Source organism: Papaver somniferum, chromosome 8, assembly GCF_003573695.1.
Source record: "Papaver somniferum cultivar HN1 chromosome 8, ASM357369v1, whole genome shotgun sequence".
Classification (NCBI taxonomy): Eukaryota; Viridiplantae; Streptophyta; class Magnoliopsida; order Ranunculales; family Papaveraceae; genus Papaver; species Papaver somniferum.
The window spans coordinates 24,862,074-24,872,711 of NC_039365.1; the positions used below are offsets into that span (position 1 = coordinate 24,862,074).

General features: G+C 37.7%; 3 protein-coding genes across 3 annotated transcripts; all 3 read left to right on the plus strand.

Annotated features, from left to right (window-relative positions):
• Positions 1 to 1,473, plus strand: LOC113304574. The gene is made up of 2 exons (XM_026553714.1): positions 1 to 542; positions 1,345 to 1,473. The coding sequence occupies exons 1-2, from the start codon at positions 269 to 271 to the stop codon at positions 1,449 to 1,451; spliced, it is 381 nt and encodes a 126-aa protein (XP_026409499.1). The 5' UTR covers positions 1 to 268; the 3' UTR covers positions 1,452 to 1,473.
• A 584-nt stretch (positions 1,474 to 2,057) lies between these two features.
• LOC113304575 (glyoxylate/hydroxypyruvate reductase HPR3-like) lies at positions 2,058 to 4,781 on the plus strand. Its single transcript, XM_026553715.1, has 3 exons — positions 2,058 to 2,200; positions 3,092 to 3,231; positions 4,059 to 4,781. Exons 1-3 carry the CDS (start codon positions 2,179 to 2,181, stop codon positions 4,392 to 4,394), a joined length of 498 nt encoding a protein of 165 aa, XP_026409500.1. The 5' UTR covers positions 2,058 to 2,178; the 3' UTR covers positions 4,395 to 4,781.
• Positions 4,782 to 7,003: 2,222 nt separating this feature from the next.
• LOC113305286 (glyoxylate/hydroxypyruvate reductase HPR3-like) lies at positions 7,004 to 8,637 on the plus strand. Its single transcript, XM_026554358.1, has 2 exons — positions 7,004 to 7,468; positions 7,930 to 8,637. The coding sequence occupies exons 1-2, from the start codon at positions 7,004 to 7,006 to the stop codon at positions 8,452 to 8,454; spliced, it is 990 nt and encodes a 329-aa protein (XP_026410143.1). The 3' UTR covers positions 8,455 to 8,637.
• Positions 8,638 to 10,638: the final 2,001 nt, after the last annotated feature.

Here is a 10,638-nt window from a genome sequence, read left to right on the forward strand (position 1 = left end):
CTCAGAAATTTCTAAATGTGCAAACTGTCAACACTATCTGAATGCGGTTCTGTTTAACCACATGTGAAGTAACTATATAAAATCACACCCTTGTAAGAAGTATGTCAAGATCTCAATTCGTCAACTCTCTTATCTGGTGCATTAGTCCAATCATTGTACTGAGAACTAGGAGCATCTCAGATTTCCATTGCTGTTGTTGCTAAAAAAAGATTCTGCAGTGAACCCAATTCTGAATCAATTGTCTCATCTGTTTCATTAAGAACCTTCAATGGCAACAAAAGCAGAGCAACTTCCATTAGTTCTTCTTCTGAATAATTTCCCATTCATCCCTTCATTTCAAGAAAAATTCTCAAACCAATTCAGAACTCTCAAACGAACTGATCTCTCAATACCTGTAAATGAATTTCTCAAAAAAGATTGTCAATCTGTGAAAGCCTTAGTTTGTGGGGCTAAATTTGCAGTCACTAAAGAATTCCTAGATTGCTTACCTTCTTTAGGTTGTATGGTTCTTACTTGTGTTGGTCTTGATAATATTGATATGGGTGAGTGTAAAAGAAGAGGTATTGTTATTGGAAACGCTGGTACTGTTTATTCACAAGATGTTGCTGATTTTGCTATTGATCTTCTAATTGATGTTCTTAGAAGAATTTCTTCTGGTCATCGGTTCGTTCGTTCTGGGTTATGGTCTATCAACAGAGAGTTTCCTCTGGGGTCTAAGCTTTTCTCTCTTTATCTCTTGAATTTTCTTTGTTTTAGGTTAAATGTTCTTATTCGTATCTTGTTATAGGAATCATTTTCTACTTACTAGATCTGGATTACCTCTAGGTCATCAAGCATTAGCTTGTAAGGAAAACTTAGTATCTAGGAAAATCTGACAACAAAACATCTATTTTTGTGTTAGAAATGCTAGTAAAAGTGTAAATATATCAGTTGATTGAGAACTGTCTTAGGTTTCCGTTCTGTATGTTTAAATCTATTAGGTCACACTGAGCTTGTAGCGGAATTTATGAAAAACCCACCTCAAAAATGCATAAACAATGGTTATAGACTTATCAGACATTGCGAGAACTGATTTCGCCTTTTCAGTCTGTGGATGATATGCACTGATGAGTATGGATAACAGATGTATGCAGAATAAGGATTTTGAATCAGTCAAGTGCATCAATACACTAGTTCATTACCCTGGAATGGAAAAAGGCCTGGCACTCAGTCCCAGGTCTACATGAACCTATATCTCGAAGAAGCATTGATGTTGACCTTTTCTGAATTTTTACTGTTTCTGATAGATTCAACATAGGTGTACTCATGGACCATGTATCAATAACAACATTTTGATCCTTGCAGCTAAGCGGCAAGCGGATAGGAATTGTTGGGTTGGGAAGTATTGGGTCCGAGGTAGCCAAGAGACTTGTGGCGTTCAACTGCATTATCTCATACACCTCAAGGAATAAGAAGCCATCAGTTCCGTTCTCCTACCATTCTAATGTTGTTGATCTTGCATCCTGCAACGATGTTCTCATCTTAACTTGTGAACTGAATAAACAAACCTTTCATATCATGAATAAGGATGTAATGTCGGCATTGGGAAAGAAAGGAATCATCATAAATGTGGGAAGAGGAGCTCTAGTTGACGAAAAGGAAATGGTGCGGTGTTTAGTGCAAGGCGAGCTTGGTGGTGTTGGGTTGGATGTATTCGAAAATGAGCCTCACGTTCCCGAAGAACTCATTGAAATGGGTAACGTTGTATTGACTCCTCACAATGCCGTGGAAACTCTGGAATCATATACAGATCTTCATGAACTGATAATATCCAATTTGGAAGCTTTTTTCTCAAACAAACCCTTACTGTCTTTAGTCAAGTATGGCTGAAAATGGAAGATCCATTTTACTTCCAGGTTTGGATTTTATTGAAATTTCATGTTTAACTTGCAGAATTAAACTGTGTTCTTGGCTCATTAGACATGAAAGAAACACCTCATTGTGCTAAATCTTGTTTGTAAATTACCTGAATCATTACTGAGAGATGCTGTTTCTTTTGTTCTTTTTTTAATCAGAGTCATTGCAGGAGATTGAGACAAACAATTATCATTCTTAAACTGGCCTTGAAGTTCTTAGAAATTGATAACAGTATTGATGATCACCCAGACATAAAATCATGGACAGCACTTGTATCCCGAGATGTTTGCAGATGAAGTGCAAGGTAAGGAAAAAACTTGAGTTTCATAAACAGCCTTCAATTTTCTCTTTATTGGCTTCAAGCATTTGCTTCGTGCCAAACAACAGACCCAAGGCGTGAAGGCGCAGCCAGCGCCAAGAAAAAGACGTCTTTACCACAGCAACAAAAAATATTGAATGTAGGATGGGTGCAAAAATATTTGAGATCCACAAACCGATTTTGCTAAACAAACATGGAAGAGAGAAATTAGAAATAAACTCACTAGTGAAAATGTGGGTTTACAGTGTTTAGACTCGCTATCAAAAATGTCCAAATGTGCAAATAGTCACCATTCAAATGGAACACCATCTGAATTCTGAATTTGGTATTGCAACAGAGGTTCTGTTTACCCACATGTGAAGTAAGTAGACAAAATGACACACCCTTGCGAGATATGTGTCAACATCACAATTAGTCAACTCTCTTGTGTGTTGCATTAGTTCAATCATATGACTGAGAGCTAGTATCAGATTCTCATTACTGCTGCTGCAAATGAAAAAATAAAGATTCTGCAGTTAACCCAATTCTGAATCAATTGTCTCTCTGATTCATTAACAACCTTCAATGGCAACAAACCCAGAAGAACTTCCATTAGTTCTTATTCTAAAACCTTTCCCGTTCATCCCTTCATTTCAAGAAAAATTCTCAAACAAATTCAAAACTCTCAAAGGAACTGATCTTTCAGTACCTGTAAATGAATTTCTCATAAAAGAGTGTCAATCAGTAAAAGCCTTAGTTTGTGGGGCTAAATTTGCACTCACTAAGGATATCCTAGACTGTTTACCTTCTTTAGGTTGTATAGTTTTAATTGTGTTGGACTTGACACTATTGATTTGGATGAGTGTAAAAGAAGAGGTATTGTTATTGGAAATGCAGGTACTGTCTATTCAGAAGATGTTGCTGATCTTGCTATTGGTCTGTTAATTGATGTTCTTAGAGGAATTTCTTCTGGACATCGATTCGTTCGTTCTGGGTTATGGCCTACCAACAAAGAGTTCCCTCTGGGGTCTAATAAGGTTTTCTCTCTTTCTCTCTTGAATTTTCATCTGTTCCTTGTTTTGGTTTCAACTTCTACTTGCTAGAACTAGATTAGCACTTGATCAGACATTAGCTTGTAATGAAGAACCTAGAAAAATATGACAACAACAGAAGTCTATATTTCTGTAGAAATGCTAGTAGTGGTATACTGGTATGAGTAGTTTGAGAAATGCCTTCTGTTTTTTGTTCTGTATGTTTATATTTCTTGTGTTTGGGAATGGATAATATTTTTACTCAACTATCTCTAGGATCAATTTAAAATTGTTTGGCTTCAGGGATTTTCTAACCACAAAATTTCGAAGATCATCTTCAGACTTAGAATTGGAATTGGCAGATAGGACCGGCCAACAAACCGTCTGGCCTGCTTAGCAGCTTAGGAGTGTAAGGTTTACTGGCATGTTTTGGTCTGTATCCCTCATTTGACATGGGGTTGGATTTGCAATCCTGTTTCGTATCCAAAATTCAGGAATATTGGAATATTTATCCACTGAGTCTAGAAATGGGAGTGCTGGAAATTTTTGGATAATATGCATTGATTTCTTTTCCCTGTTATAGTAGTCTGAGGATGCAGAATTAAGGATTCCTAACCAGTCAAGCACAAATATAGACCGATTTTTCTGGTTCATTTCAAAATGGGTGGGGAAGGGTCTATCACTCAATCCCAAGTTTACCTGACTCCCTGTATCTAAAATCAGCACTGGTGCTGACTTTACTCTAGGCTTTCTTTTCTATGGTACTTATAAAGGTTTATTGCTTATATTCGATATATATATGCAAACCAAAAATAATATTTTGGTTCTTGCAGTTAAGCGGCAAGCGAGTAGGAATTGTTGGGTTGGGAAGTATTGGGTCCGAAGTAGCCAAGAGACTTGTGGCATTTAACTGCATTATCTCGTACACCTCAAGGAATAAGAAGCCGTCAGTTCCATTCTCTTACTATTCCAATGTTGTTGATCTTGCATCTAATAACGATATTCTCATCTTAACTTGTGATCTCAACAAAGAGACCTTTCATATCGTTAATAAGGATATTGTCATCTTAACTTGTGATCTCAACAAAGAGACCTTTCATATCGTTAATAACGATATTCTCATCTTAACTTATGATCTCAACAAAGAGACCTTTCATATCGTTAAATAAGGATGTTATGTCAGCATTGGGAAAGAAAGGAATCATCATAAATGTGGGAAGAGGAGCCTTAGTTGACGAGAAGGAAATGGTGCGGTGTTTATTGGAAGGAGATATTGGTGGTGCTGGGTTAGACGTATTTGAAAAAGAACCCCACGTCCCGAAAGAACTCTTTGAATTGGACAATGTTGTATTGGCTGCACACATTGGTTGGAAAACTGAAGAATCAACTTCAGCTCTTCATGAATTGGTAATATCCAATTTGGAAGCTTTCTTTTCAAACAAGCCTTTACTTTCTTTAGTTAAGTATGATTGAAATGGCGAGATCCATTTTACTTCCAGGTTCCGATTATCATGTTCAAGTTGAAGCATTTAAACTATGTTCTTGGCTCACTAGACGGAGAAATTTTATTTGTAAATTACCTGATCATCACTGCAAGATACTGTTTTTATAATCAGAGTCGTTGCAAGAAATCGAGGCTCTTAGAGCAACTGCAGTGGTGCGATCAAAACCAAAGATCAAAAAAAAGACCAAAATTTGGGTTTAGTCCGTGTTGTGACGCAACGGTACATGATTAAAATTTCGTCAGGCGGACTTTAAAAGTCCGCCCCATTTTTTTTTTTGTAAAATTTCATCAGGCGGACTTTAAAAGTCCGCCCCATTTTTTGTAAATTTCATCAGGCGGACTTTAAAAGTCCGCCCCATTAAAATTCCATCAGGCGGACTTTAAAAGTCCGCCCCATTCTTTGTAAATTTTAACAGGCGGATTGTAAAAGTCCGCCTCATTCTTTTTTTTTTTTTTTATTTAATTAAAATTTCATCGGGCGTAATTTAAATCTCCGCCCGTTAACAAGCGTACTTTAAATTTACGCCCAGCAACAAGCGTACTTTAAATTTACGCCCGACTATATTAGAATTTGGGATTTGGTCGCGACCATATTTGGTCTGGAATTTGATCTTTGGTTGGGATTTGATCTTTACTCCGTCCCACTGTGTTACGATCTCATCCCAAATTTTTGGTTATACTCCGCCCACTGTGGATGCTCTTAACAGTATTGACTAAAGACTATATATGTTGCAAGATACTAAAACTTGTTACAGTGCATAAATAAAAGAAAAATAAAAATAAATAAAAGCTCTCCATGAGAAACTAAAATAAGTAAACAAATTTAAAGTACTTAAAAAACTGTTTTATTCAATGTTGATGGTTAATTAAACCGATACTGAAAGACAGAATCAAACATGCACAGAATTAAGACTTGTATCCAGGTTGTTGTTGGATGAACCGCAACTGAGATGGAATCAGCTCATAGACAGCTTCTATCTCTGAATTGGTTCCATGCATGTCTTTGTCTCGTGCTAATCAACGAACCCTAGGTGTTGCAAGCGCCAATGGAACCCATGCAAAAGACAAGCATGCACAAAGGAAAACTAGGAATACCTAATGACTAAAGAAAACAATAATGGGAAAACATATAACTTCTGCATCGAGAAAAATAATACTAAAGGCTTAGGTTTGGACTTACGCACTAATATGGAGTCACCGGGTGATTATATTTGTATCAAAAGTTTTTTTATGCATGTTGATAGAGCAACCAGATTTCACCCGTAAATTTCAGTATTTTGGAATTTTTCCTCTTCTCCTATTGAATTTGTTGTTCTCAAACATCTCAAGAAAATCTAAAGCCTCTTCAAACTCTAGCTCAAATCCCTCTTCATCATCATAGTTTTCGACTTCGCCTTCGTAGCCAACCACACTTTCTAGAACCAAATCAATGCAAGAACTTGAACTTCTTCTTCCAGACGATGCACTTAGTGATGTATCAGTGTCTGACAACGATGATGAACTAAAAGATGCGGCTACTGAAAAATATTCAGCATCATCATCATCATCACTAATATGCGCAACACTACTTGAGAAATTCTTTTGAATCTTCAAAAGAACATTATCCAGAAACTTCAATTTGGCTTCTTGAATTGTTAAGCTGTAATCTGCAGAGCAATACTTGCACGAGTCCACAAATTCGGGTAGACACTTATAACAAGTTTGTTCAATATTTCCACATGAGTTGCAAAAGGTATTGCAACACTCATGGAAAACAAACATCGAGAAAGAAGTTTTTGGAGCAGGAGTGCAATTCTTGCATGAATCACATGTTTCTGGCAGACACTTGTAACATCTTTCTTCAGATTTCTTCCCACATGAGTTGCAAAAGAGATTGCAAGACTCACCGCACAAAGACATCGTAAAAAAACTATCCTTTCTGATCAATATTTCAAACACACTTTTTTTCCATCTATACAAAAATAGACTTATATTATAGGAGGGTTGCAAGTCTAGTTCGTTTTGGATTCCAATCTTTAGTTAGGTCGGGAAATCCATTTTAAGAGAGTCCTAAATCCCCCTCGTATTTTTAGAAATTTACTAGGCCATTGAATTTTTTGAGGGCCTTCATTAAATTGCTAGCGGGCCGTCAAGGCCCACCCTAGGAGTCCCTAACTTGGGGTCCCCAAAACAAAATTCGGGGTGCCCTCATCATTTGGATAGCGGCCCGGCCCATCTACCACGTACCAAAAAATGTTTATCAACCGAAGATGAAAGGAGAACCACACATTACCAATGGAGATACCAGCAACAGTAGATGAATTGCCACTAGTTCTAACCCTATTTCCATTCCCACACATCCCCAAAATCAAAGAAGAATTCTCTAAAAAATTCACAACTTTATTCAATAAACCAGAGAATTCAATATCCTTGCAGGAATTCCTAACTACAAATCGACAGTCTCAGTCTGTTAGAGTGCTGATCAGTTATCCTAAGACTCCAGTCACTTCTGAGATTCTGAACTGTTTGCCATCTTTGGGTTGTGTCTTGACAGTTTCTGCTGGTACTGATCATATAGACTTGGTTGAATGCAGAAGAAGAGGTATAGCTGTTTGCAATGCTGGTACTATTTACTCCGAGGATGTTGCGGATTTTGCAGTTGGCCTTTTGATTGATGTCCTCAGGAAAATCTCGGCTGCTGATCGATATGTTCGTGCCAGTCTCTGGCCTGTAAAAGGCGAGTATCCTCTGGGTTCTAAGGTCAGTTTTTTTGTTTTAAATTTTGGTTCATAAAAAAAATGTTGATCCTAGGAGGATATATGATTGTTTGGAAATCTATGTAATTGAAGATTATTAGGCATCAACAATATCTACCCATATATTCAGGATTACATTAGAATGGTGGAAGTGTATGGCACCATATATTATAGGATTACATTAGAATGAGATTTATAGAAAACACATACATTGGAATGGTGCAAGTGTATGACAGATTCCTCTTAGGACCAAGAGCAACTCTGAATTTACATTTTGTATTTGAGTTGAGTAAAATCGTGCTTTCACTAGGTGTCAATGATATTATACTGGAGAAAAAATTATTATGCAGAATCTGTAGGGAAGAAAAAAATTAGAGTTCATAATAGGTGATATGATTTTATTTATTTTTGTCTGTGTAGTTGATATGATTCTCCTATGTCAACGGAATTGTTTGATCTCTGCAGCTGGGTGGCAAACGAGTAGGAATCCTTGGGCTAGGTAGTATTGGCACGGAGGTGGCAAAAAGATTAGAGGCATGTGGCTGCATTATCTCATACAACTCGAGAAATAAGAAACTATCCGTTCCATTCCCCTACTATTCAAATGTCATTGATCTTGCATCCAACAGTGATGTCCTCATTGTTTCTTGTGAGCTAAATAAAGAAACCTTCCACATCATTAACAAGGACGTTATGTCGGCATTAGGAAAGAATGGAATCATCATAAATGTTGGACGTGGAGCGTTAGTTGACGAGAAGGAATTAGTGCGGTGTTTGGTGCAAAGAGAGATTCGGGGTGCAGGGTTAGACGTATTTGAGAATGAACCTGATGTTCCTAAAGAGCTCTTCGAATTGGATAATGTTGTCCTGTCTCCACATAAAGCTGTGCTTACTTCGGAATCCTTCGCGGCCCTACATGAACTGATACTAGCCAACTTAGATGCTTTCTTCTCTGATAAACCTTTGTTGTCTTTGGTCAAGAATGATTGAAACAGCCATCTAATAGATATTGTGCAAAACTGGTGTTGCAGAGTAATCTGAACCAATTGATTGGCGTGTTCAATATATTTGATAACTTAATATGAAGAAAATTGGTTCTGAACAAAAATGAACTGAAACAAGTTGTAGCATTGATATACTGGTTATGAAAATATATTTGTTTTTGCTGTGTAACTATTTAATCTTATTTCCTTGTTCTTTCATGTTGTCGTTGACCCCAGATAGCTTATCATCAAAAACATTAGCCTTTGGGAGTTCGATTCTCAATAGGGAAACATTGCCTTCTCTCGTTTTGATATTGACATGCAGTGCTGGTCTTGATCATATTGATTTGGTTTGAGTCTCGACGAAGAGGTATTGAAGTTAGAAATACTGGTAGTGTATTCAGAAGATGCTGCAGATCTTGCTGTTGGTCTTTTGACTGATGTTCTTTGAAGAATTTCAGCCAATGGTGATATGTTTGCACTGGTCTTTGGGATTTAAAATGGTGATTATCCTCTGGTTCTAAGGTAATTTCTATCTCTACACTTGTAGGTAGAATTTGCAAACTTAATACAATTCGGTATATGTTAAAGAATTTCACACGCTACAAAAGTTTCTATATGAGTTTGTACCAGATTTAGGAATTTGTAGTTTAAAACTGTGAAACACTGATTGATGCTGCACATACTTGACAAAATTGTAGCTGGATTAGGACTAACAATATAAAAGAAGAATGGAAGTGAAGAATCTGCCGCCTTTACTGATTCAAGGACCCATACTGTCTTGCAGAAAAATTTTAGTTTGGATATGGCTAAGTACCAGGAAATAATTTTCTCTTTGCCCAAGAGACAGAACCAATGTTCATTTAGTTCCTCACTTAGCCTTCCACAGCTAAGGTATATTGTCCACATAGACCACCCTCATCCTTGTGTCCCACCCAGTAATTCCTCCTCTGTCCATAGGTTGGGAAAGTGAACCTAATCTTACTCCTACCTGCAATACAACTAGTATTATAATGTGCCTTGCTTCTTAATAGAGCTCATGTTGTCAAGCAACACAATTGGTCTTTCTGGATTGCCAGATTCTTGTGCTTTTGACGCTGATCAGATAATTCTGATGGTTCATATGGAGATAAGCCCTTGGCTTGAGATCTTTAACATGTTTTCTGGTTAACTATGTTCCCGCCTAAAGAGTGAGCGTTTTCTGGGGTTTTTTATCAGCAAGATGAGTGTTTCTTTCTGTTGGTTTTGTTCTGTCTTTAAATTATGACAGGCAAATATTTGCAGGTTGATGCACTGGGCTAAGAATGTCATGCTACATGTTTGTCAGGAATCTTTTTATTATCCTCCCTCCCATGTCAATCGCAATTATCCATCCCTGCAGATGAGCGCTAAGCGAGTGGGAATTATTGAACTTGGAAGAGGCTCAAAGATGGCAAAGAGACTGGAAGGATTTGACTATATTATCCCGTTCAGCTCGAGTAAGAAGCCATATGTTCCATTCCCTTATTACTCAAATGTCATCTGTCTTGCATCAAACAAGGATGTAACGTCAGCACTGTGAAAGAGGGTGTAATTGGACGAGGAGCCCTGATCGACGAGGAGGAGCTTGTGGTACTTGGTGCAAGGAAAGAATGGAGGCGCAGGACTTTGGACTTGATAATGTTGAATTGCCTCCACATAATGTTGTGCGAACTGTTGAATCACGGACAGCCCTACATGAGCTGATATTAGACAACTTACGCGCTTTCTTTTCAAACCAACAACGGCTACCGTCCGTAGTTGAGAATGAACGGAAAGACCATCTAATGTGTAAACCAATTCAGACCAGTAATGACCCCTTATCACCTTGTGTCTCATGAGGAGAAGCACTCTCCATAAACGCTCTGTTTTATTCCTGATAGTAGCATAAAGACAATCCCAATTCGCAACTGCCTGATGAAAGTACAAGTAAGAACCATCGATAATTTCTCACCACCTTCTCCCTTTGGTGGAAGAGGGGTTGAATTTAAAGATCAGACTCCCATCGGGGAGAATTGGATCCTTCACTTCTCCCTCCCCTATAGGCAGTACTCAACTCTTGCCAAAAAAAATTGGGGACTTACCGACCTCAGGTTAGGCCCAATGGTGTTCTATTCTAGCTCCTAGTGAACTTTCTATGAATCATACTTTATGTTAACCACATCGTAAGAAC